Here is a 26871-nt window from a genome sequence, read left to right as displayed (position 1 = left end):
TGTTGGCTGTGTTGGCTCCTCTACACTCAGAGACAAGTTTCCTAAAAGCTCCAGATCCCATGTTTGGGAGCATGACCATCTCCACTGAGCATAAGGGGAGCCTGAGAATCTGGACAGCTACCCTTGATTCAAAACAGGGAGTGAATATTTCTGCTGCCACCTTGCTGCTCCTTCAGATCCTTGAATCATCTGTGGTGTTGTCCTTTCATCTCCGTCATCTGGGGTTCATTCCCAAACTAGGCATAAAGAAAGAGATTTTCAGTTTCCTACTTTCCAAAGGCTTCCTCAAAAAATTTAAACCAACCCACTCAGAGAAAATTAAATTACGATGGGAAATGAATTTTGAGCTATTTCTGAGTGATGAAATAAGGCACTAAATCCACTTTTTCAATATTTTTCACATACATAGAAAGCAATTGGAACTGAAGAATTTATAAAACCCTTTTAAAATTTTTAGAGAATAATAAAGTGCTTTCCCTGCTATTTTGTTCCTTATAGTTTAAGCTGTGCAGAATCAGCCTACTACCTAGCAAAAAACCAAAAAATCTGAAATATTACATAATTATTCCCTCAGAAATGGAGAATTTGCAAAATCCTGAAACTGGTATAAAAAGTAACTAATTTATCATTTAGCTTAATTTAAATCCAGATTTTACAAACCTTCTAGAAAAAAAAAAAATATGAATGATTTTAAAATAAAATTTCTGTTTGATACCAGAATGTGAAATAATCACGAGAATGTGAAATAATGTAGTTTTGAAAATTTCAGGTGTATCACATTTACAACATCAAGGCTTTTTTCTAAACATTTCCAGTAAAAGGACTTATCAAAACTGCAGCATTTTTACTATCTATTTTCACTGTCCCTTTAAATTTTAACAAAAAGCCTATTTCAATAAAGAAATTAACTCTTCTGGGTTTGGGAAGTTTCTACAAGTTTCATATTTTATTTTCATTTCCTTGCTAGTAAAGAGGTGGCAAAAATAGGCCAAGTATTACTATTTGCATACTCTTTCTATATTTAATTGTGGTGACACTCAATGAAAGCTTGAGAAATCAGAAACTTTCTGACTAATGTTTGCTGGGAGCTGTCACTACTGGCAGCTGGGAGGTGTAAGAGAAAATTCCCCAGCAGTTACAGGTGCATTTGCAATCTGCAAAGAAATCTCATGTTCAGTTTTTTTCAGTGTTGATGTTTAGAGTAAAATGAGTTGAAACTAACATGATTGTGTGTCTTTGTTGAACTGTTGATCAGAATGGACCAGACTGGGGGTCCTTGACCAGGATTTGTTCCATGATGTCATTAGGCTAAGCATCAGTAATGAGTTTCTCTCAAAGGATTTTGTCCCTTTTCCAGTGGGGATGTTGTCCTTCTGACAGACTTTCTGGAGCAAGACATTTCACAAAATCCATGCTCCTGTGATTGGCAGAAAGTTCTTCTCATGATTGATTCTTTTCATTTCTTATTTTTAATTAGGGTTATGGGGCAGTTCAATAATGCATGTTACCTAATGTCATCTTGTAACACTGAAAAATGTAAAATCTAATTCTAGATAGATAGCAACCAAGTAATGAAACAGGTAATAGAAAGATCTAGGAAGACAAAGCCACTTTCTGGACACACCTGTACTGTCATGTCAGCCTCAAAAGCCAGAACTGTGCTGCATATTCTACTGGTACTGTGCCATAACTTGCAGTTTTCTTATAAATTTTTCGGCTAAAAAGCCAAAAAGTCTTTTGCATTTTCTTTTAACAACCTTTTTATGAACAGCAAGTTGGGAAAAGTTAAGATTTTAAACCTGCAGAAGGTGTTTTCATATACAGAACTGTGTGTTTGTGATTTCTGATCCACAGTGATAATATATTTATTTTTCCAGGTAAAGGCCCTCTTCCTATGTTGCAATTACTGTCTTACCATACTATTAAAGACAGTGAGATTTACAAGGACATAATTTTTGGTCCAGACAATTTATAATTTTCACATGTAAAAACCCCCAGAATACCAATTTAGCAAATATAACTACATCTGACTTGCCTTCCTAGTGTTTTATTTGCCCCAGAAGCAGGGTTTCACCCTCTTTGAAATTCCCCATCACTCCCTCAGCCACTCAGAGGAACAAAAAGATGTTATATTTAAGGACATCAAAGACCAGAAATATTTCACAACTGCATAGACTTCCAGGGTTTAAGATCACAACATAAACCCTTTATCAATGGCAAAAGTGTGTAAAAGAAATCAAAACTTTATTAAAATAATTTCTCTTAAATATATTAGCAACTGATAGCATTACTTATGTTTTAATGTGACAAACACCCATCAGAACAAATCATAAAGTCAGTCAGGGGAAATTCCCCCTAAAAATGGCATAACAGCTGAGTAATTTCCTCACAGCATGAGCCTAGAAGTACAGAGCTAGAGATAGTATAAGGGAGCCAAATTACAAGGTGGAGGTTCAGCCTTCAAGATTTTGAAAAGGCCAGAATTAGAAATGGCTTTACAGCCTTGTCTCATTCTATCAGGCAGCTTCTCTTCTGAGCCACAGGGTGATGTTTCTCTTCCTCACCTCCCAGGCTCAACCACCCCTTTCACCAAACTCCAGCACATCCCCTGGGTGCAGGGTCCTTTCTCACCTCCAGCCTCACCTGACATGCAGGTATTTGGTGGGCAGGTGATACTCTGCAGCTCTGGCCTTCCATGAGAAGGAGAAAAGGCACATTTTGGAGAGGCAGGTAAGCACAAATGCCTCCAGCATGGATCCAGGAGCTGCTCAAAGCTGCAGTTTGCACCCAGTTACTGATCCTGAGCAGGAGGTTTGTGAGCATGGGCTCCTGCAGCTGACCAGGTGTAGCCACACCTCAGTGCAGATGCTGGTGGACACCTCCTGCAGAAGGAACCTCTGTGGTCTCATGGCAGCTCTGCAGCAAGGGAAGGAGCAGAAAAGGCTGTGGCTAAGGACAAACCCATCTCTGCTGGAACAGGACACTGCTTTAAGGACTAAAATATGGAGAAAGTAAACAACTGGGCTCAGAGTGATTCATCTGACAAGCTTCAAATCCCTGCCAAAATGGAGAGTGGTGACAGAGATTCTCAACTAAAGGACTTTGCATCATGTATCAGCTTTAACCGGAATCTTGGCTATAAATTGATTTATCTGCAACTTTTTAAGTTCACATCCACAAAGCTGAACTCAGTACCTCTAAAATGCCAGCCAGAGCCCTGCCACTTGGAGCAATTGTGGGAAACTGGAAAGAAAGCTGTACAGAGAAGAACTCCTGGTAGTGTTAATGGGATGCTGCTGCTTCCAGCTGGTGGGCACATTTCTTGTGCCAGAAAAACGATGTCGCTCTGAACACAAACAATTCCCTTCTTCCCTGTAAAACACTGCCAGGCTTAACAACCAGACCCTGCAAAACTACTGCTGCTACAGGTGAGGAAGGCAGAGAGGGACAAGGAAAGGCTTTCTTAGGAAGGAGGGCTCACAAGCAGTTTGGCCACCAGAGGACACGAACGCGGGAAGCAGATGACAGTCACGCTCGCCATCTAATGGCCAGGAGTCAGAGATGAGGGAGAGATGGAACAGGTACTGAAGAGGGAAGGGACTCACTTTAGGAGTGCAGGTTTGGGGCTGAGCCCTGCTGACTGCTCCTGTTTCTAACGGGAAATTCCATTTGTGGCATTCGCATCAGGGAATGGCAAAAGATGTTTAGAGCTGACACTGAACTTTCTGTTGAGCCCCGCAAATTGCGTGGACAGCCAAGCTGTGCTTATCATACAGTCACATGTTCTTTACTGCAGGAAATGTTTCAGCACTTCTATGTACTTTTGGATATTCTTTAGAGAGTGAGAAGTAGAGAGGGGAAAAAAGACCTGTTCCCATTTATCCATTTATAAGGATGCTGCAGACAACGCACGTCCTTGGTTAAAAAGTATTAACAGCTCACCAGAATCTGTATTTCTTTCCCGAGGCCTTTCCAGAGTGCCACAAGATAGAAGAGTTTTCACCAGCAGAGTGCGATGTTTCCCTAAAAATATGGCAGCATGACTTACCAACATTGAAAAAGGTACTCCCACTCTGTGCAAAAGATGTTTTTTACTAAAGACAACTTGAAAAAACCAATTGCATTTTCTGAAAGAAGGTGCCCTTAATAATTATCATGATAATCAGGGAAATTATGCTGTAAGGTTCAAATATGCACAGCTGTAACAATCTAATTACAGTGACAATTTCTGGCAGCAACTCTATGTTTAATGGAGTGCATAAGTATTACATTTAGCATGTGAATAGACAGTGAGACTAACCATGTGCTTAAAGTCAAGCAAATTACTGAGTTCTTTTGTAGATCACATCATACTTAATATGCAAATTACTGCTAGGTTGACTTCCCTTTTTAAAAAATAGATTTTTTTTTTAAATTCAAACTAGTTTGAAACATGCACCTACTTCCCTGGAGGAGTTTGTTTTCCCTTGTTTATCCAGAGCATCATCATATTGCCACTCTAGTTTTCCCAGTAAAATTGTGTCAAGATTAATCCTTTTCCTTTTTAAAGAAACATTAGAGGAAGGAAAATAGCTAAAGATTTTCTTTTGAAAACAAATATTACCCATTAATTACAATGTCTGTCCAACAAACATAGTATATAGTTCAAATATGCAGCCAAAAACCTCTGGAGCAATCCTTCAGGCAAATGAACTGAGTAAACACAGTCAAGGAAATGGTAGAAAACCACAGTCATCCTCACCTACAGCAATGCATTCCACATCCACTTAACCTGTCATGCTGTAACTTAGTAAGAATACTGCTTGGACCAAATGTCTACTTTTGCACCTTGCTAAAGCACATATAAGCACCCCACTTAAGATGTTAAGATATGAATAATATCAGCTGCACTCACCAAAAGATCAACCATCTTATTTCTGGAAGCCCTTTACCCATTTCAGAGCAGGACTGCATTTCTCCCTGGTGTATTGAGTGGGGGGTGCACTTCCCTTCATTTTAATGAGTAAATTTGGCTCAGGTTATAGTCAACAATGAGAAACAGATACTTCCACTGAGGATTTATCTGAGTCTTACCTTAGTCTTAGGATCTTTGGCCTTTGGAAGTGCACATTTCCCCCTGTGGCTGCACAGAGGGAGCCTGGAGTGACTAACTTTGGATGACTAACTATTTAAACAGCTGGCTTAAAGAAAATAAACCCCAACCATATCTTTAGGGGCACTTCTTCCCCCCTTCCCCCCCTCTCCCCCAATCCCCCCCAGGAACTATGTGACTTAGTATGCATGACATTCCTACAAGGGGAAGGGGGCAGGCAAGGAGGGGAGGCCAAGGAGAGAAGAGAGAGAAAGAAAAAAATGTTCTTTTCCACTCTATACTTCCCTTTCAGTTTCTTTCTCAAAACGGATGTGGGGAGCCATTAAATGTCAGCTCAGCCAGCATGGCTCAAAGCTCAGTGTGACAAGGTCATGCAGAGGTGGCAAATGAATGTACAATGAAATCAGCAGAGTACTGCTGGCTGCTGCAATTCTGGTCATGCAAGCAAGAAAATAAAGAGAAACAAGAATTTTTGCATAGAAATGGAAAGAAATAAAAATATACATGCTTTGTATGTCATACCTTGGTATTTTTTAGTTTATCATCATTTTTAAGCATCACTGTACTTCAAATCTGATCTATTGTTAGAAAACTAAGCAAGCAAGAACAGTTGTGCTGGAAACTATATAAACAGCGACAGACATGCTAGAAATTTTTCTGTGGGCAGGGGAAGAATCTGGCAGGTATGCAAAGAAAAAGAAAACAGAACAGTTAGGAATGTGTGAGAAGGCTTGGAGAAGAACAGGAGTCAAGCAAAGAGTGGCATCCATGAGAAAAGATAAGTTGTGCTTTGTTTTGTGTTATTTTGCACTAAAACACACAAGTATATGCACATGAATGTGCATATATCCATTTATAAAACTGCATGGTATGATAATGGTTTATTATATTGGAACTTTTGGCTTTTCATGACCTCTATGACCTCTATAGTAAACTAGGATTCAGAGTTTTTTTCCTCATGGAACTGCAAGATATAAAGAAACTCCTTTCAATAGAAGTAGATATCCATTGATCCTGCAATATTTATACAAAATGTTAAAGAACAAAACAACATGCTTTAAAAAAAAATTAAGTTCTAAAGTTCACAGCACCTTACAAAGCATCAGCCAATATTTAAACTGGTGTGAGTGGACTGTCAAAATTATGCACTCCATATCCTGCCCCGGGAATCACTTTCTGTCTTGACAAGACAAAATTAAAGATTTAACTAGTGTTTTCCAACCTATTAATCTGATTTTTTTCCTGCAACAGGATCTGCCTGGATGACATATGAGGCAGGTGTGCTAATTTTAAAAGCAACTTCCCTCAGGATGTGGAGCCTTTCAAAGATCTCAGCAGCAGCAGGCTGTCTGCCTGAGAGAGCAATTTCCCCTTACAGCTGGATTGAAAAAAAATAGAGGAATATATTTAGACATTTGCCTTCATATTATATCAGGACATAGGGTTTAAGTATTTTGTAATGGAGCAGTTCATTTCCTCATTGTTTCAAACACTGCTGCCAAATACACAGGAGAAAGTGCATTCTCCTATGAGAGGCAGTGAGAAAGCTTTAAAATATGGATTAGAGAATAAAACATGCAAGCATCTGCCTTGATTAATTATTGGCATCTGTTTACAAGATGTAAGTTTCTGCTTGTTCCTTTAACCATATGAAAGTTATATGATAATTATATTATGAAGCAAACAGGTTTACGTGCTGGAGCATTTTGGGCCAAGACAGACATCACAGAAAGCTTTTCCTCAAAAAAAGAGGGATGGAACTTGGTTTAACCCTTGGACCTCAGCTGTGCAATGTCACTCCTGGTCTCAGTGATCCTCGCCCATGCTGCGATTTCAGTCTCCATCCAAATGGAGAGGAGAAGCCAGTCCTTTAACCCAATTCAGAAAGCTGCTTGTGCCTAAAATAATGGTCATTGGACCAACACTGACTTGTCCTCTGTCTTCACTGAAGGTCTTGGTGGTGTCAGGGTGATGGTGCAGCGGGACACAAGCACTTGATGCAGCTGCTGCTGGGAGTGGAGTGAGAAGTGACCAGGGGCTGTGGTCACAGAGCTGTGAGGGCTCACAGAGTGAGGGGTGGGTATGGCTGTGCACCGGGCTCAGATGTGCTGCCAACCAGCAGGAATCATGGAGTCAAAGATTCACATTGCAAAAGACCTGTAGGATCACCCAGTCCAGCCATTAACCCAGTTCAGCCAAACCCATCAAACCACGTTCCCTAAGGGCTGTATCTACACATCCTTTCAATATCTCCAGGAATGAAGACTCAACCACTTCCCTGGGCAGCCTGTAACAAGGCTTGATTACCCATTTGATGAGGAAGTTTTTCTTATTATCTAGTCTAAACCTCCCATAGTTCAATTTGTTGTTTGTGACTTGGGAGAAGAAACCAACCCCCACCTGGCTGCTACCTCCTTTCAGGTGGTGGCAGAGAGTGATAAGGTACCTCCTCAGCCACCTTTTTCTCCAGGCTAAACAAGCCCAGCTCTCTCAGCTGCTCTTCATAAGACCTGTGCTCCAAACCCTTGCTCTTCTCTGAACATGTTCTGGTATCTCAATGTCTTGTAGTGAAGGGCCAAAAGACTTGATTAATTCCAGACCTTAGCAACCTAGACTCCACTTCTGCGTGTGCTGTCAGCTTAGGCTTCATTGGGCTCAGAGATGAGATGTGACAAAATTTGGGGTTTTTTGTAGTTTTTGTTTGTTTGGTTCGTTTGTTTGCTGTTTTGTTTTGTTTTTTTTTTTAAAAAGAAAAACTTTCAAAATGTAACATAGCATTGAAAGGCTGCATGGAAAATCCTATGGGGTAGCAGAGATGTCTCTTCTGGCTCTCAATGCATAAAATTCTGCTGGTCATCCACCTTTTTTTATGCCAAAAGGAGAATCGTCCTTATAATTCTTCAATAGCAGAATTATCAATATTTTGGAAGCCACTATCCCTCCAGAATGTCTGCAAAGGGCCAAGTATAAAACATAGAAAGCATTTCCAGCCAAGGTTTCTTTACATTAAGATACAATTTTTAGGTCTTTATTTCACAAGAAATAATAACTAACATCATAGTGACCAGTGTGGGAAGAGGATACTCAGGCAGGGATCAGCATTAGCTCCATTGATTTCTTTGTGCAAATTGCAATCCTTTTCCCTCAGTAATATGGCATGGAGTGTGGCCCAGGCTTACACCCTAAGCTGAGGAGTCCTTAGTGAGCCCAATGATTTGCCTGGAAAATGCAGGAACAGGTACGAATCTTAAGATCCCAAAAAAACCTATTTCTTGCGGGAATCTCCTCACTCAGTCAACAGATCCCAGGTTAAGATCTCAGATCTACTTAATGTTGACTTTAAAGAGAATTAAGTACACCCAAATATCTCTGAGAGTCTGGGTGGTTCACTGGTTACTGCTGAAGGACTAATAAAGGTCTCCCCTAATAGCAGCTATCTAAAAGTTAAGTGCCTGTTGTGAGGTAGTCCTTCTACACTCTCCTACAGTCATTGGGATGGCAGTGAGAGGAAACTGGAGAGTGATTCATTTCCTCAACCTCTATCCTTGGATTGGCTGAATCATCTAAGACTGCCCTGGTTGTGGGAAGAGTCTGGGCTACAGCTGCAGACAGACTTTAGGTAGGATGACTCGCATCCTCTGCGATGCTTTCAGCAGCAGCTGGGGGAATCAGGGAGTGCCCATTTTTTCTGTGAGACTACGTTTTCCAAGTCACTTCCATTTTTTTTAAAAAAGAGTGTCTGCCAGGCTGCTAATAAAAGTTCCCCTTACAAAACACCACTCACCTAGATAGAGGACTGATTGCTGATTCTTACTTTTAGTGGACACATTTTGTAGGTGTTTCCCATCCTGGCTGAATTTCCTCAGTTTGGTTACAAGAAAAAGAGTGGTCTCATGGGCCCTAAGGGAGGCAGGATATTTTACACTTATTGCTTTCCCATTATCCAAAGAAAGAAATGGGATTGGCTTGATCCTTGTTGGCAGTTCTATATTATGATATTATCTTCTAGGTATTCAATCTTTTTTTCTGAGGCTTGAAGTTAGGCTGTTAAGTATCTTAGGATGCTTTAGTTTTGTATCCCACCATTTAAAAATGAGTGTAGACTTTGACTTTTACAGATTTTCAGAGATCTCTCTTGTCTCTTCCACATTCTTTGAAGAACCCACTAAGTTATTACTTTTATTTGCTCCATAAATATCTTGTCAAATTTCATTAGAATTATTTGGCTTGAATACATTTATCTCAACCTCACTGCCTAACTCAATCTTCCCATAGCTTGAATGCCACTCCTGTATTCATCTGTCTGAACTAGTGCGATTAAGTCCTCACAGAATTTACTTTTTGGCATTCAAAGGTGTCTCACTTTCCTTAAAATTTCAGAGGGAGGTTTAAGTTTTAGCCACTCATTTGCTCAGAATTTTTTATTTCATGATTGTGGATGCCTGTATGCCTCACCCCATATTAAGGCAGATGGACATCACCAGCTAGGTGAGGGAGTGGTAGGGAATAAGATATTCTGAGACAAATCCTGGGAGGTACAGCACTTCTCTTGGGAATGGGAGATGCTGTGATTTCAAGCCATGCCCCTTCTTGCCCCTTGTCTCATACCAAGTGGTTTCAAGCCGTGCCCCTTGCACTCATGCTTGTGCAATGGTTTCAGCCCATCATGGTCTGAATGAGAGATGAGATTCAAGATGCTATCCTAGTAGGTTGAAATTTTAACCCCATAGGGTCTGAGTAACTCCATCTACCTGGAGGTTGCCCCATCTTTGATGCCAGAGTACAAAGGGCAGGCACTAGCACGTGCTGCACCTCTGCTCTGCAAAGGGCCAGGTCACATCACAAGGGGAGGACAGAGGGGTTTGGGGTCCCCCTGAGCACCCGTGGAGGGCACCACCTGTGGGACATGCCTCTGGTCCCTCCCTAGTCTAATCCAGGAAACACAACTACAAGCAGACTGCATCTTCCCCTGCAGCTTCCTGAGCTCCCATTGTAGGCTTCAGGACAAGTATAGCAGCAACATTAAGGCAAATTTGCCTTAATTGCTCTTTCCCCTGCTCTCCAGGCTGTAACTGAAATGTTCAATGAAGCATTGCCTATGTTCAGCATCTGGATTATGGCAGGCTGGATTTCATCCATCTGATGCTGATGATGTATTTGTAAAATCTCAGAGGAATACTGATATTATGCAACCACACAAGTACTTTAATACATCACTTAAAAAGTGGCAGACTTATATAAAGTGTTTAAGATGCTGAAAGAAAAATTATCCCAAATACACATTTATATATACAGAGTCATTTTACAAAGTCTCTTGAAATCTTGCCAAAAAAAAAAAAAAAAAAAAAAAAAAAAAAAAAAAAGCTTGGGTCAAAACTTTGTGTCAGAAAATAATTAATCAGTTCTCTGAGGTAGACTGATCAGTCTCACTCTTTACTTCATTCTTTCTCCATTACCAAATCCCTCCCTTAATCTTTCATTCCTTTCCTTTGCCCATTAATTGAAAACAGTAGTTTTCTCTCCGTGAGACAGTTTTGACTAGAAGTATCAAAAGTAACTCTCTGATGTCTCCATCTCAGCTGATATTGCACACCCTCAGCCCTCCTTATAGTCTGGGGATAGTAGGGGGTGGCCACCAAATTGACCTATTTTGGCACCAAACCACAGGACAAAGACAAATGCTAATGGCATATTAATTTAGATAATATCCATAGCATATCTTAGCTGGTGCAAAAGAAATAATGGACTCTTTTAAGGTTTTAAATTCAAGGTGAGTTACTATGAATGCTGGAGGCAGATGGGCAACTACGCAGTTTAATAAGTATATATGACTTTTTATGCTGGCTGACTTTCTGTGTTATCTTCCCTGAATCAAAAGGGACTTTGGATATTTGAAAGATTCAACGGCTGAAATAAAAAGAGCAGTCCCATATGTGACTTCTTTGTCTGTGTCTAGTTTCAATTATTAAAGGCAAAGGAAAATCAAACTGCTGAGCTCCAAAAAATTGCCCAAAGCGTAATGACATAGGATAGCTCATTTTGAGCAATCCATTCCTAAGTGCATTCATATAACTCATGCCCAGCTCCACTTGGCCTTACCTCAGCAAAACAGTATCCCCTGCAAACACCAACTCTCTGTTTCATTATATTATTTACTTTCTCCCTAATTGTGTTTCGTTTGCTAGGCATTACTATTAAAAGCATGATTGTAGAGCTGGTGAAAAGCAGATGCACATAAGGAAGGAGGACTGGTTTGAATTGCAATAAAGACCACTTGCTGCTATTGTCCATCTCATTCAGAAGCTCTAGGAAGGGAAACAATACACAGGAGCCAATGAGTAATACAAAAGTAATCAATAAGTCTGAAAACTTCATCAAGCCATTAAATGAATGACTAGTTTGCTCTCATCTGGGACAACTGCCTAAGCATTCAGTAGCAATAATATCCCTCTGGCTAGACATCAAGGTGGCACTATTGGTGTGACTGAACCATGGTCACCATGCTTTGCTCCTTCTCTGGCTAGAAAACAGAGAGGCAGCCATGACAAAAATTCATCTCAATGGAACCTGGTTGGGCTGCACTAGTTACTCTCAAAAGCAGACAGTAAAAAGCATTCTGAGGAAGATTTAATAAAGGTAATGAATGGCACGTAGAGAATAACTGGAAATATCTGTTTCTCACATGACCTCATAGCAAAAGCAGATCTCCAGTGAGAGTGGAACACCATACATCTGCTGTTGGTAAAAAGATTTCTCATATAACTAAAAATTAACTATATGAATTCCCATTAGGTATCAAGGAGAAGAGTTTGGTAAAGCTCATGAAAAGTGCTGTGAAACAAATGCTCAGTTGTGGTCTGTTCTCCTGAAGGAGTATAAATCCTCGTGCCTCACTCCAATTCACAGTGGGCTTCTCACATCAATAATGCAGAAGCATCCATAGCTCAGTCTTTGCATGGGCCCTTGCAACTCTGCCATATTGATCACTTACTGTACTCCAGCCTATTTTTCCAGCTCTTTCTAATCTATGGCACTATTTTTTCCTCACTATCCGAGTTCAGAGTCCCCATAAAAGATGTTTCCCGTAAGTTTTTTTTTGTTTTTTTAATAAAGCAGTTACCTATTCTTCTTTAATCTCTGTTCTACTAGGCCTTGCATTCTAATGTCTTAGGCAGCATCATCTTAATATTTTCCAGAAGCAATATTAACATATAATAGAATATTTTCTGAGCATATGTTAGAACTCCAATTACAGTTCAGCTAATGAAGCCATACAAATGTTCAATTAGATAAAACATATGCAGTGCAGTCTACCCACCAAAGTACTTGCCCAGCAGTTGACTGTAATGAGATAATGTGGATTCCTATCAGTTCTGCTTCTTCAAAGATTTTGGGGTGACTTAGTGACTTAGAATATTGAAAATTTAATTGAAAACAAGTGAGTGCTTATCTCTCTGACTGCAGGTTGTTCATCACTGGGTCCCTCATTCTTACCAAGAACAGGAAACTGAAAAGCCTCAGCATTTCCTCTTGACTAACTCCCTTCATTCTTCTTGCTCATCCTCTCTTCCCTAAGGAAGGAAAAACACCATAAATTGTAGGGTTTCATCTTTGCCTCTGTTTATTTTCACTTTTAAAAATGGACAAAACTAGTCTTCAAAATCTTTGTTTCATCTTCAAAATAAATTGTCTTATTTTCCAAATACAGTGTAAACAGCAGCTATTGGCAAAGTCAGCAAATCAAAAGCAAGTTATTTATGGAGCACATAACCATGGAGTTGGAATCCCATATGCTGTAGATAGATAGGGATGCTGAAACAATTTTCAGCAGTGGTATGGGCTCAAGAAAGATGTTTGAACAAAAACCAACAGACTCTTTCTTTTCTTGTTGAAGTTTTCTATGGATTCATTGAGACAGACAACTGAGTACCATCCTCCTGCTATCAAAGAGTGGCATTCCTATTTTTCTGATAACTTCATATTACTCTGGGAGAGGAGATATAATTTTAGATTCCTCATAGTAATGAATTTTAGGGAAAAAAAAACATACTAATTAATTATTAGTATTCCCTTAGTGGTCAGAGCCTTCCTCATGGCAGTGTGTTGGACTTGCAAACACAGAACAAAAATATGAGTTTAGACTCACTGCAGAACTGGAACAGTTGTTTTGCTCACCAGCAAGTGATAAATTAAGTTCTTGCTATGACTCTGCCCCAGGATCAGCAGGAGAGAAGTTCATTAGACCGCTGTAATTCATTACTCACTCAGCCAAGAAATCAGCCCACATTTACAGAGTCCTAGTCCCTCACTCTTTTGAAGAATTTGAAGCAAATTTGAGATTTTTCAACTTCATAGCAAAGATGATGATAGTTATAAGCTGCATGTGAACAACAATTTTGTGCATGAACCCACTGCAGGGCTGTGTTTCAATTCAGTACCATTTTTAATGGGTGAAATGTGTGGCTCAGTGGATGCTCCTGGGATCCAGATGAGAGAGCTGATCAAACTGTGGGCTGTGCAGTGCATACTGCTACTCCCAGTGCTAAGGAGGGGTGGGATGTTCCACAGTGATGAAGTTTTTCAAGAAATCCATTTTGGCTGAGGACCCTGAATTTTTTCCTCTTAAATAATTTTGCCCATGCCAGTAACACATCCAAATAGGAAAGGTTCTCTATTGCCTTGCTGCTTTGCTTTCATTTTAGTGGTGTGTGAACTGGATGTGCAACATTAACCCTTACTGCCTGGGTGGGGTATTTTCCAGCAAGGTAAAAAATGTTAATGCGAGTGACCCTCAGGCTAAGAAATATAACTAAAACATTGAGTCAGTATAGCATAATCTAACATCTATGTATGTTTACTGCGTTATCATATTATGTTAAAAATGTTATGCAGTATGTTGGATATGTGTCACATATCCCATATTCTATGTTCTGTATTACAGTACATATATATAATATCTATGATATATTGTATTTTGTACTACACATATTATATATTATACATATACATATATATACATACACACACACCACACACACACATATATATAAATATATAAAATATATATATATGTATATGTGTATATATATATATATATATATATATGCTGTAGGTACATATATATAAAGATTATCATCACCACAATCTCTGGCCACACTGTCACAGAAATGGTAGAAACAAACATATTTTTGAGGAGTCAGGGTTCTGGTGTGTGTTAGTCATGGTCTTGTCAAACATAAAGGAATTCTGGAGTGATGTAATTTCTAGATCTTTGATAAACTTAGGCAAGAGCAAAGCACTGGAGACTCAAAGTAGCTTATGTGCCTGCTTCAGGACACATATGGATCTTTTCTGATGAAGCTGACCTTCAGTGTCTAAAGCCTGTGTTTTCTTGAATATTGATGTTTAATCTGTGCAAACCCATGGCAATTCCCAGTAAAATTTGAACCCTACAGTTTATACATATATAATTGCATTCCCTCCAAATAACCAATGTTCGGACTAAGCAGTGGCAGGACTAACACTAGCAGATGCAGTGTGAAGTTTATTGGGGGAAAATGATCCCTTAAGGAACTTGAGGGTGTGTCTAAATGAACAGAATTGACGTCTATGCTGAGTGTGTATTGCTGAGAGAGAAATGAAACTTTCCATCTAGTACACGTCTCCCTCCAGCTGTCCTGTTCAGGCATGGCTTGATTTTAGACCTGGATTCTTGGAATATTTTGGCTTTTATGACAAGCATTGCGGACGTGTACCATTAAAAGCCTGTGTCGATACAAACCACAGCCCACTGGTGGCAGCAGTTCGTCAAGAGTGGACAAACGCTGCTTGAGCAGCAGGGGTTCTGCACGCAAACACGTCACTGTGCATTTGTGGGCAGGAACAGCCAACTCTCACATCTAGCTCAGTCTACAGGGACACTCCTCTTTCTTATCCCAGAGTGTGTGTTTCATGCAGACCACTGCTGTGAAAGAAAACTGAAATTAAAAGTGAGAGAGACCATCGCCCAAACACCACGAGACTACGACTTGAGATGTGCTGCCTTTGGAACGTTTGCTACCATCCCCAATTTCACATCTGTTCTGTGTAAGGCACAATGAGTAACCACAATGAATAACTGTAATAAATGGAAGTTGGACCCTTATTAATATCAATAGCAAACCACCATGGATTAAAAAAAAAAAATGCAACCTACACATTTTTACTCCTTCTCCTTCTATGTGATAGCTTGCATTCAGGTTCAAGGTAGCTGTACACCTTTCTGCATAAATGAGCTCTGCCTGTCTGCCTGCCTGCACTGACATATTTTGGCAATAATCCACAATGTCAATATGTATTAGTGTTACTGTTGTTGCTTTTCATGTGTGTAGTAACTTCCTACCAACCTTAAAACATGCCAGGGAATGCTTTTGTTTCTGTTAGACATAAACAAACTTGTATCTAAGATAATGAGCATGAGGTGAAACTTGAGATGCCACAGACCCTGTTATCACAGAAGCTGTGAGTAAAGCTGAAGGTTCCTCTTCTTGCAAGGGAAAATGGACACAGCTCCATCTGTTTCCACCACTTCTTTTTCTGCCATCAACCATGTCTGTGGGTTTATGCATCTAAGCCTGACACTTTAAAAACAAAATTTTTAATCTCTAGCACTGGTCCATACCTTTCTGTGTGGAATAACCTGAACACTCCTATGGGCAAAGTGGTGCATTCCTGAGCCCCCTGCCAGTTGGTCTTAATGACCTCAAGAGCAAAACTAATCCAGGTGAGATTATTTGAAAAAGTGAGACAGTGATATAGCCTGAGAAAATTCTAATTACCTACCAAGCACAGGGTCCTTTTCAATCCACACAACCTGCATGTGTGACTTTGCTACAACAGATGGCCCTGCCAGTCCACACCTCTGCTTCCACTTAGACATTTGGAATTCCCCTCCAATTTAAAAGAAAATTGTGAGAGAAAAAGACCTGCAAGTTTCAGGAACTGCGTGGGGGCCAAGGACACGTTTTTCAGGTGATAAGAGAGCTGTGAGATGAGAGATGCTGTGAGAGCTATAGAGCTATGCCTTTCACCTTTAAGAAGGTTAACCTCCAACATACACACACACACACACGCACGCACACACACACACACACACATATATGCCTAGTCCGTGATACCAGTGGAATACACCATAGACAACTAAAATCCAGGATTATGGCAGTTACAAAAGCACTTCTTCTCCCTTGCTTTTTACAAATTGGCACTATAAAGAAAGCATCATGTCAAGAAAGTTTAAATGACTGGATGTGTTTTACCTCAAGAGCTTCATCCCTCACTCCTTATACTGGTGTCAGATTGAATGTCAAGAATGTGAGACAGGTTTTGAGCAGACCTCCTAGCTCTTTTTATATCTTGTTGGGCAGCAAACTTCATTTCTTCTATTTTCTTTTTTTCTTTCTTTTACCCTAAAATTAAATTAAGAAGGGGATAGTGTTGAAAAACAAATAGATTAGATAGATAAACCCACATGTAAACTTTGAAAAATCTCACCTGCCTACAACCTTTCAAGAGATAAAAGATTGTTGCACTTGTATGGGTTTGGAAAGCCAAAAACAGAAAGAAGCTTGATAGCTGAATATGCTGAAGATGGTTTTAAAGCAAATGCCTCAGATATGGCTAGCAGCATTCAGCACAAGCGGTAAAATCCGCCCAAGAAAATCAACATAAAGCAATAAACCTGGGGTGAGTTCCAAGCTGCCACTAGTTTAAAGCCAGCTCAGAGATAACGCTACTCAGAGCACATAGCACAGGTGTGGCCTCACAGGTAGTGCCTTTTCCAAGCTAAATAAATAAGTCCTTCCATATGCTCATGCACAGTGACTTACACTGCTCTTCTGTGTCATGCCAACTTGTCATAAGAACGTTGGTTGTGGAAGGAGGGAGCCCCACTTTGGAATGACATAATTCACTAATTAATGATGCTGGGTACATTTTATCACTCTGAAACTCATCCAAGAGTACAGTATGCAATGTGGGTATCCTAGGGATGATCTCTGACAGGTATTTCCTTATTTCTGTGCTTTTCTTAAGAGCAAGTGGACTGGCAATCCTCCAGGGGACTGCCAAAGCCCATACAATGGCCTAGGCAATTTGACGCTATTAGTCATTGTTTCGTTCTGAGTGTTTACTTCGGTCATTCCTTTTTCAATGGAAAGCTGATTAGAATAGCTGCCTTGTCTTTTGTATGTTGAATGGACACCACAGTATTTCAAATGCCTCTAGCTTTACCTTTGCATTGAAAGAAACTCATATTCAATGATGGCATAAAAATACAGTCTTTTCACTTGCCTGAGATTTCTGTTTGTAATCTCTATTGATACCCATACACATGCCATAAAATTAGCACTTTTGTTTAGGAGAAACCCAGCATTGCAGGGAACAAGGGGCTGCTGAGTTGCACTAGGAGAAATGATTCATCATGCTTTTTGTGCATGCATAATGCTGATATTGTCATTTACATGCTTTCAAAATTGTTGTTTTTACTCATAAATGAGAGGAAAGTTGCTGCAAAATTCAGAAAGTGATGGCAAGCACTTGTGAAACTTTGGCACAGAGATGCTTTTCTTCTGGCAGGAGATATGCTAAGGTATTGTTTTCAGTTCTCTCAGGTACTTTGTAACTCAATCACTGTTTCTAGAGAGAGCTTTCAAACATAGTGTTTACATATAGAATTATACAATAACTGAGGTAGGAAAAGACCTGGACGATTATGAAATCCAGTAATTAACCCAGCACTGCCAATTCCACTGCTAACCATGTACCTACCTGTGTGAAAAACACAAGACCAGTAACTGGAAGTTTGGTGTTTCCCTGTAAACTTACAGATATCCTTATGAAACTTTGAGACATAGATCTCTTGCTTCTTCTCTATTTATTAGAAATTTCAGACTATGATGGCAATAAATTCTTAGCATCCCTGAAAAGCCAGAAAAGAGAGCTGAAGGTCCCCTCATCTTGTTTGCTTTGTTATTGATGGTATGCAGGCAGCCTTCCACTTGCAGTATTTGGATAGCCCAGCTTCCAAACTGTTGCGTTGCCACAGCTTTTCATGTGCATTAAATAAAGGCTCAGCACTCTTCATTTATTGTTTATGGGTATAGCAAGGCAGGGAAAACAGAGTCAGGCAGATTGGTGTGGGAGAGGAGCATCTGCTACTGGAGGGTATTTAGCTTCCTGTGCAGCAATCTGAGCTTCCCAGCCTGGCTTCTCTTTTCTTCCGCTACTTTCTGAAAGTCATGACCTGTTGCAAAGTTCCCCTTTTGTCAAGCACTGTAAAAAAGGAAATGTCACTTTTTGTAAAGCCAATTAGCACCAGAACCTGTCCAGCTACGACAAGCATTTTGTAATCCCTCTTCTGAAATCGAGTGGTGGGGGGATGGGAAGGTTCTCCTTTTAAAAACGTTGCTCCATGAATCAATTACCCTTTTTTAATTGTAATTGTCGGTAGCAATTTGTGGAATGTGGCACACCACAAATATTGTGCTCTGGTGTTTGAACAACTGAACACCCAAGCCCTGATGTCACTGTCAACACCCTGCTGCTGTTGGCAGGGAGGCAGTGCCGAAAGCGACTGCCCAAAGGGATTGTCTCTTCACTTACACTCTCGGGCTCACTGCCAGCTCCTGTTTCCTCCAGCAGTATATGGAGTGAGAGAAAGCATCCTCTCTCAGAAAGTCAAGCATGTGAAAAGAAGATTTCACATGTGAAACTGAGACCTGGAAAACAATCACTTGGCTTCCCCTTCTTTAATTTATTTCCAATATGATGGAGAAATTTGCATAGAGTTTATTTTTAGCTTATTAGTCATTTTATGTGCCTAGAATCCCATTTTGAATAATAAGTTGAGATGGGAATTAGCCTTGGGAGCTTTATCACATAGGTGTTGCATGGTCCTTTACTTTTTTTCTTTTTTTAATAAATGTGTAAATTCTATGGCAGAATAAGCATAAGGTTAGAAGACTTGTGCTCCTGATCATGTTTCTTCAGATAGAGTTCAAGGAAAAGTCTACTGAAGTGAGTTGGAGATACAGACACTTCCACTGACAGCTGCTAATATCAGATTAAGCCCCTGTTCCATGGCATTGAGCAAGTCTCATATCACATTTAAGCAAAGAGAATTAATATGTACTTACCTGAAGAAATGCTCATGTTTTTTATAAGGCTTCAACTTTGAATGTACAAACGAGATGCAAGAACTATGGTTTAGCAGTTACTGCCTTTCCTGCAATGTGAATTTCATAGAAGGCAAGGAAGAGCTTGCTGCCTTGTTCTAGTTATCCCTTGAAGGTGTTAGGGGAAAACTGCTAGCAAGGGTCCAATTTCCTCCTTGTAAATGGAATCACCAATGTGCTGAAAAGTGCTTTCCTTTAACATGCAAATGACTGATAGAGGACATGTCTAGCAGGGCACCAAATATTAGTTGACTTTTTCAACTCATTTATTTAATTTTTTTTAATAATCACAGGAAGAAACTGCTGACACAAAACTCAATAAAGCACTAAAAAAAAAAAAAAAAAATCAGCTCATTAATATCCAAACTAAGAATTCCTAAGCTAGCTATCCTTTGCAAATCATGGCCTCGGACATTTCTTGAGGATGTCAGCTCTATCCCATCTAAGCATGCTTTGTTGTCCTCAGAAGTTACTTAACCCATGACAGTTTTGCATGAACATGTATCTTCCTTGCTTCCTTGTATCTTCCTTAATCTTCTCCAAATAACAACAAACAAAAGCAAACATAATAAGGAGATGTGCAATTTCTCTAGCTACACCACTAACGCAAACCATTGTGGAGAGGACTTAATTCTACAGAAATTAGCTGACCTCTTGCCACCAAAATGCAGCAACACTCATTTTGCTTCACCTGAACAATCCTGCCTTCGTATGGAAAGTACATGTAACATTACTAAGGTACTATGACTACCTCAGATACAGATACAGACTCCACCAGAAAAAAGGTATAGGAAGGCAGAGAAACAGCAACAGTGTGAAACTTTTGCCACTGTGTCTCAGAACTATAATTGATTCTAAGCTCAGTAGTGGAGTCTGGTTTGTAGACAGCAGCAAAACTCCATCTAAGGCTGTGTTTTACACTGATTTAGGGGATCCATGGCTCTGTCCCAAAATGAGTAGAAGAAAAGAAGGCAATGTTGCTACTGGACAAGCAGTTTCCGAAAAAAAAGCCAGACCCCAGTCATACAAACATTCGCTCTTCTTTAATTTCAGGAGAACATTTCCTGCAGTGAAGTCAGGGGAAAACTGACTTGCTTAGACAAATCTGTGAGAAGTTAGAGAATCCATAGAGGAGAACAATTCTAAAGAATATTTATATTACATTTACTCTCACTTAAAAATCAGGAAAATCTTTGGCAAAACTGAAAACTGGGTCTGTAACATTATTGGGGATGCTTATGAACTGATCATCAGAAATTTCACAATTCCTAGCCATAAGGTTCAATGCCCTAAAGCATCAAAGCAGTAAATGGCCATAAACTCGTTCTACAGAACTTGCTCAAAAGCTAGCAAAGTTAGCTGGTAGCCAACACAGAAGATCCGCTGGGAACATTTTTATGCCATTATTATGAAAAAAATGCAAATAACCCAAATTTATCTGATCTATTCCTGGTCCTTGCTTTCCTGAGAGGTTCCTTTGGCCTTCAGTCTTGCACGGTTCCTGACTCACACCATGTTCATCTCAGTTTTGGAGGTGTTCATGCACTGCAGGAGGAAACTAGACTTTATACACCACATCTCCAGATGCAATGGAGCTTGACTTTAGGAAGACTGTGGGCTGACTGGAAATCCTGGTTTACTATAGAAAGTATTGTTGGGATTGCCATGGGGACAAGATTTTACCTCCTCAAAAATACAGCTCTGGAAATGCTATGAAAAATAGCCAGCCAAGGGGGAGAGGACAACCACAAAACAGAGAAAGCAGCATCCCCAGGGATTTTACTGAAACGTATTTACAGTTCTCTTTGCATGTATTAATACTGTTTGTGACTTAGGGCTTTTAATTCAACATCAATCACACTTGCATCGAATATCCTGCTGGGGGGCAAGGAGCAGGGAGCAATGTGCTCCGTGGTTTCCATTCAGGTACACCAGAAGGAGCAGAAGTTAAATGAATCCTCACACGCCTGCTCCTGAACCCCCTCAGACCTCGAAAGCGAGCGTGCCTTTGCTGCCGAGCAGGGCTGCTGCCAGACAAAGGCGCAGAGATTTCCCCGTCTCCGTGTCAGTCAGCCACACGCACACGCACACACGCTCCCCCCGGCGTCTCTCGGCTCTTTCACGTGAATACTTCAGTTTTTTCCCAATGCCGTATTTGCAGAAACAGGAATCACGCGTCCCATCCGCTCCCCGCTTCTGCCCCCTCCCCTGCAGCAGCTGCCCACCGCGCCGGATGATGCTGCGGCTGGGAGCGACTGCTGCTCGGGCTGCACGTCTGAATCCCCCGAGCCCGGGAGCCGCTGAGCACATCTGGAACACCGCAGCGGGGGCAGGCAGCAGCCCAGAGCCAGCCGAGGGCCCCCGCAGCCCGGCCTCGGCCCCAGCCCCGGTCCCAGCCGTCCTTCCCTCCGGGCACAGGCAGACTGGGCCGGGCGGGCGGTGCCAGGCCGGGGCCGCCCCGCTGCTGGGGAGCGGGGCTGGGGGCAGGGCCCGGCGGCATCTGGCCAAAGCCATTGTCTGCTGGCCCGGCACCAGAGCCTGGCCTGGGGGCGTTGTGGGGTGGTTCCCTCCTTCCACTGCAGCAGGGGTGCAGCGACATCAGCAATGGGATTTTGCTGTCCCTGCATCGGGATGCAAAGGCAGCGGGGGGTTGGGGGGCGCGCCGGCGACAGCTCCCGGAGCTCTGAAGGGACGAGGGTTTCGGCTTTTCCTTCTAAATGCCGACATTTGAGTAACGTTATCAGCGAGATGATATTGCTCAACCAGGAGAGCGTCACGCAGGGACGTGGAGCACAGCCACCGCCCGGCTCCAGCCAAGCACAGCCCTCCGCCGCCGCGGGAGGCGGCCGGCTCTGCCCCTGCCTTGGCCCCGATCCCTGCCTCTGTCCCGGTCTCAGCCCCCGGCCCGGCCCGGCCCGGCCCGGCCCGGACACGCGGCAGCCCCGGGACGGGGGGCCGGGAGCCAGGGGCAGTGGCCGCCCCTCCCCGGCCCGTCCTGGGGCTGTCTCCCGTGGGCCGGGGCAGGGGCCGAGGAGACTGGGGCGATGCTCGGCTCCGAGCCGAGCTGAGAGCTGTGCTTGTGTCTCCGAGTGTGTCTGTGTGTCTGTGTGTGTGTGTGTGTGTGTGTGTGTGTGCGTGTGTGTGTAGCTTTGTGTGCGTGTACGCGTGTGCGCGGGGAGCAGCAGGGCTGGGCGAAGAAGGGAGGGGGAGGAAGCAAGGGGGTAAAGAAGAAAAGAGAGAGAAAAAAACGCGGAAAGCGGCAAAATGACATCACCTCATTTGCATAGGCGCGGGGATAAAACCGCCCCGCCAGCGAGCGCCCTTTATACTGGCGTGCGGAGCGGCGGCAGCAGCGAGCGGCGGGGCTGAGCATCACCGCGCGGCGACACCGGTGGGTCCCGCCGCACCCCCAGCCACCCCCCCGGGTCCCTCAGCACAGGCAGCACGAACCGGGCACCCTGCCGGGGGGGGACTGCGGGCAGGGCAGGGCAGGGCGCGGGGGCTTTTGTCCGGGGAGCTGGGAGGGAGGCGAGGAGGAAGGGAGGGGGGCTATTGTCCGGCTGGGGGTATTGTCTAAGGGCGCGCCGCTGCAGGGCGGTGGCGTGCGAGGCGCAAGGCGGCTTTGTTGCCGCACAGGGCTATATTTTTAAATTACTTTTCCTTTAACGAGTTAAAAACGCGGTGTGCGCCGGGCGCGTCCCCCCTATTGTACTCCGCAGCACGCAGATAGTGGGACCTGCCCCCGGTGGAGGCTGGCGGCGAACCGCAACGCTTGGGATGCTGGATTATACGGACGCTTCCCAAAAATTAGTATTCTTTTTAAATATGTCGGGGGTGAAGCGTTTGACTTGCAGCGAGCTTGAGCGTGCGGCTCCCGCGGGTGCCCGCGTTGGGTGCGGCGGGCGCGGCCCCGCGGGGGCACCGGGCAGCGCTGGCCGGGGGTAACGGGCTCTTCCTTCCCCTCCTCCGTGCGCAGAGACACCTGCCAACATGTCCGACAAACCAGACATGGCTGAGATCGAGAAATTTGACAAGTCCAAATTGAAGAAGACAGAGACGCAAGAGAAAAATCCGCTGCCTTCAAAAGAAAGTGAGTGAGGGCAGGCGGCAGGGAGGAGCAGGCGCGGAGGGAGGGAGGAAGGCAGGGAAGGAGGGAGACGGGCAGGGAGGGAGGGAAGATGAAGGGGGGGAGGCGGGAGGAGACAAAGAGGGGCGGCAGGCGGGAGCCGGGGTGCGGCGGGTGGAGGGAGGGAGGATACGCGGCTATGTCTGTGCTAGACAGCAAAAACCTGAACCCACCGCCTAGCAGCGCTTAATTTACAATTATCTACACCCCGTTTTGATCTGTAGCTAAAAATATACATTTATTTTAGCAGTTTATAGCAATTGTCATGTGAATGCATATCAGGTTCTCGATTTTCATTTTTTTTTTCTCCTTTTCTGTTTTTTCCCCCCCTTTTAGCAATTGAACAGGAGAAGCAAGCGGGTGAATCGTAATGAAATCTGCCCTTCCAAATTATGCACTGTACATTCCACAAGCATTGCCTTCTTATTTTACTTCTTTTAGCTGTTTAACTTTGTAAGATGCAAAGAGGTTGGATAAAGTTTAAAATGACTGTACTGCCCCTTTCACATCAAAAGAATAGAGAGAACTACTGACACTGAATGAAGGCGCTGCCTTTCCCTCTGCCTGTCTGGCTTTGGTCCTGGTGGCATGAAAGAGCTTGCATGTTGATGAAAGAAGAACTTGGGTGGGACTACAGTAAACTAGAGTAACACACGAATAAATGCAAAGCTGTACCAAGGTCCTGCGAGCTGTAAAATGCAGTTAATCGAGTGCCATTTTTTTTTTTTTTGTTCAAATGATTTTAATTATTGGAATGCACAATTTTTTTAATATGCAAATAAAATGTTTTAAAACCTGGATGGTATTTATGTCCTCTATTTGGAGAACTGTATCAATGGATAAGAAGCATAAGAGCCGGTACTGAGACACAGGATACTATAAAACCTTTGGAGATGCCTCAAACATCAGTCACCATTCTCATTTTTTTCAATATGTGTGCTCACCAATACATAAACTTGTGATCCTCGGAGCTAGTTTTTAGACAGATTTCAGTAAAAAATTGCATATCTTGTAATTTATCACCATGTGAGTATATTCCTTTAAGTATTTCTTTTATGTAGAGATAAAGGCAAAAAAATCAGGCTGCATTTATTGCTTTGCCCCACCCATAGCATAGCTCTTTTATTAAGAACCATTCTGTACTGTTGCAGAGATTCAGCCTCAGTTGTATATATCCCTAATTAGTTTGTTTAATAATTAAAGCTTGTTATTTTGATACAGTGTTTAAAGGAAGCTGTAATTTGAATTTTAAGTCCAAGGTTGAACGTGAGCCTTTTAGTTTCTTAAAGCATTTGGTGATTGGTGTTCCATGGAAATAAAAATAATTTTGCTACTATGTTGCTCATGTTTTGAACAACGTCTTTTAACAGTCTCCTTGATCCTAAGAACTGGTTTCAAAGTTTATAAAGCTACAGTCTTCTTAAAAATTCAAAATGGACCATTTGGGGACAAAAACATTTGTGATAACTTATAAAATAAAGATCATAATAAATTTGGCATGCAAATAGCCACACTCCATTGCTGGTTTACAGCAATTCTTTCAGACCTGAGACAGTTTTTTGGTTATTTTTCTGCAAATGACTGCGGGTAAAACCTGTGATCCAGGGAGCTCAGTAGGAGTTGTCTTTAGTAGTCATGAATTTCATCAAAATGGAGTGAGTAATGATCATTCTGTGAAACAAAAATGCTGTCAGATAACCTGTAGGAGGGTGGTGAGCATGCTTCTGCAGTGCCTTAGTTTTATCTTATGGATTTGAGGCTGCATTAATTTCAGCCAGTTCCTGTAAAGCAAAATTAGTCCCTCTGGGGAAGCTTGAGTTTTGCTGAGGCTGCTGACTTGGTGGGGTCACGTAGACTTGGGGTTTCATCCTATCACTGCTTCCTAAAAGCATTTGACCACAACAATAAGCTGTCCTTGGTTTTGCACCACTGAGGGCAGTGGGGCTCCTCTCCTTGGAGATTTGGTGGATGTCTGTGCTTCAGGAGAAGATGGGAGCCAGAGGGGTGCTACATGCTTGTGGGCACAGTCCCTGGCCCCCCAGCAGTGGAAAACTTGCAGAATTGAGAGTTTGATAAGAATCTCCGTTCAGGCTTGAGATTTTTTGATGCAGTCCATGGGAAAATTTGGGAAGTCCTGGTGTCATATAAGGACCTTAACAGTAATTTAAGGTGATGAGTTCAGGAAGGAAATGAACCATTTCTTGTGCTTGTTTAAGCTCTGATTTTATTCCCCGGGTATGATGGGAAAGATGGGAAACTTACAAGCTGAGTTTCTGAAAAGTCAATTAATCAACTCCCAGCTACTGATCTTAATCAGGTAGTATGGGATGTGACATGACTTGGAGCAGAAGTGTACAGTATGAGCTGCACATGCACAGAGGAGTAGAAGCAAGCACTTGGGAAAAAACCAGCAAGGTATTTCTGAGGGAGGCAAAGCATGAGGTATACACAGCTCTGCATAAGTCAATGATAAGTGCATGCTGTAATACTGCATAGTTCAGCAAAAATGTAATGAGTAATGAGGCCTATGACTTCAGAACTGCACATCCAAAGTGATCAGTGCTGGTCAGAGGGTACCACCAACTGCAGCTTGAGGTGGTGAAGCTCAGATCTGTTTTCAGGAGATAAGGCACTAAGCCACTACTACTGTTTTAGCTCTGTTTCTGCCTTCAAGGACTGAACAAAATTACAAAATCAACTGTGAAGAAAATCTTCCAGGTCAAATTCAGGGATTACTGACTGGAGTCAATCATCCCCTGCTTTGCTCCTTGTTCATCTCTTTTCATACATTCAAAGAAAATTGTGGCAGGTCTTTGCCATGCTTTGCATAGGCAGTACTGAGGGGGTCACATCTGACACCTACTTCACAGCAATGCAATTGATGATGTGAAACATGAAGGCTTGGAATCGATTGTAATACTCAAGACTGTGTTGGGTGCTGCTAATAAAATCAGTCTCTTCAGCTGTCAGTCTACAAACTTTCATCAGTCACAAATTAACTAGAAAAAAAAAATTACAGTCCAAAACCTGGTTATGAAAAAGGGTCATTAGAAAGAGAAACATATGGGTTTTGATCTCACACTCAGTGCAGGCACAATCTGCCAGCCCTATGAGACTTATGGTGTCTGGTGTTGCTGCCTCCCCACCCCCAGCCCAGAGGCAGCTCTGCCGAGGTGATGTGGTGAGAAGCTCTGCCCTCCAGTACTGAAGCAAATTCTTCATTTCTCAGTATTTCTTAGAAGATTTTCTCTCCCTTTCATGCACCTCCCCAGATATCATTAACTATACGTATATTGGACAGAAAGCATATGCTAACCATATCCAAAATAGATCATTGTGGTATTAATTACAGAAATGTGGAGACTTCAATGTAAGCATTTTGGGCTTCTAGGCTATTTTTGTGCAATGTTGAATGTGTGATAAAACACCACTTCCCCTAGTAA

General features: G+C 42.2%; 1 protein-coding gene across 1 annotated transcript; it reads left to right on the top strand.

Annotated features, from left to right (window-relative positions):
• The first annotated feature begins 22571 nt into the window (after positions 1 to 22571).
• On the top strand, positions 22572 to 24764 carry TMSB4X (thymosin beta 4 X-linked). The gene is made up of 3 exons (XM_036406551.2): positions 22572 to 22693; positions 23279 to 23392; positions 23765 to 24764. Exons 2-3 carry the CDS (start codon positions 23293 to 23295, stop codon positions 23797 to 23799), a joined length of 135 nt encoding a protein of 44 aa, XP_036262444.1. The 5' UTR covers positions 22572 to 22693; positions 23279 to 23292; the 3' UTR covers positions 23800 to 24764.
• The last annotated feature ends 2107 nt before the right edge of the window (positions 24765 to 26871 follow it).

This window comes from Molothrus ater, chromosome 2 (genome assembly GCF_012460135.2).
Source record: "Molothrus ater isolate BHLD 08-10-18 breed brown headed cowbird chromosome 2, BPBGC_Mater_1.1, whole genome shotgun sequence".
NCBI classification, from domain to species: Eukaryota; Metazoa; Chordata; class Aves; order Passeriformes; family Icteridae; genus Molothrus; species Molothrus ater.
The sequence above is the reverse complement of the archived record's forward strand: the minus strand, read 5'-3'. Positions and strand labels throughout refer to the sequence as shown.

Bases quoted from the DNA above. Each gene is read 5' to 3' on its own strand.
- TMSB4X (XM_036406551.2), top strand. From the start codon at position 23,293: ATGTCCGACAAACCAGACATGGCTGAGATCGAGAAATTTGACAAGTCC. The intron at 23,393-23,764 runs GTGAGTGAGGGC...CCCCCCTTTTAG, and splicing joins TCCGCTGCCTTCAAAAGAAA to CAATTGAACAGGAGAAGCAA.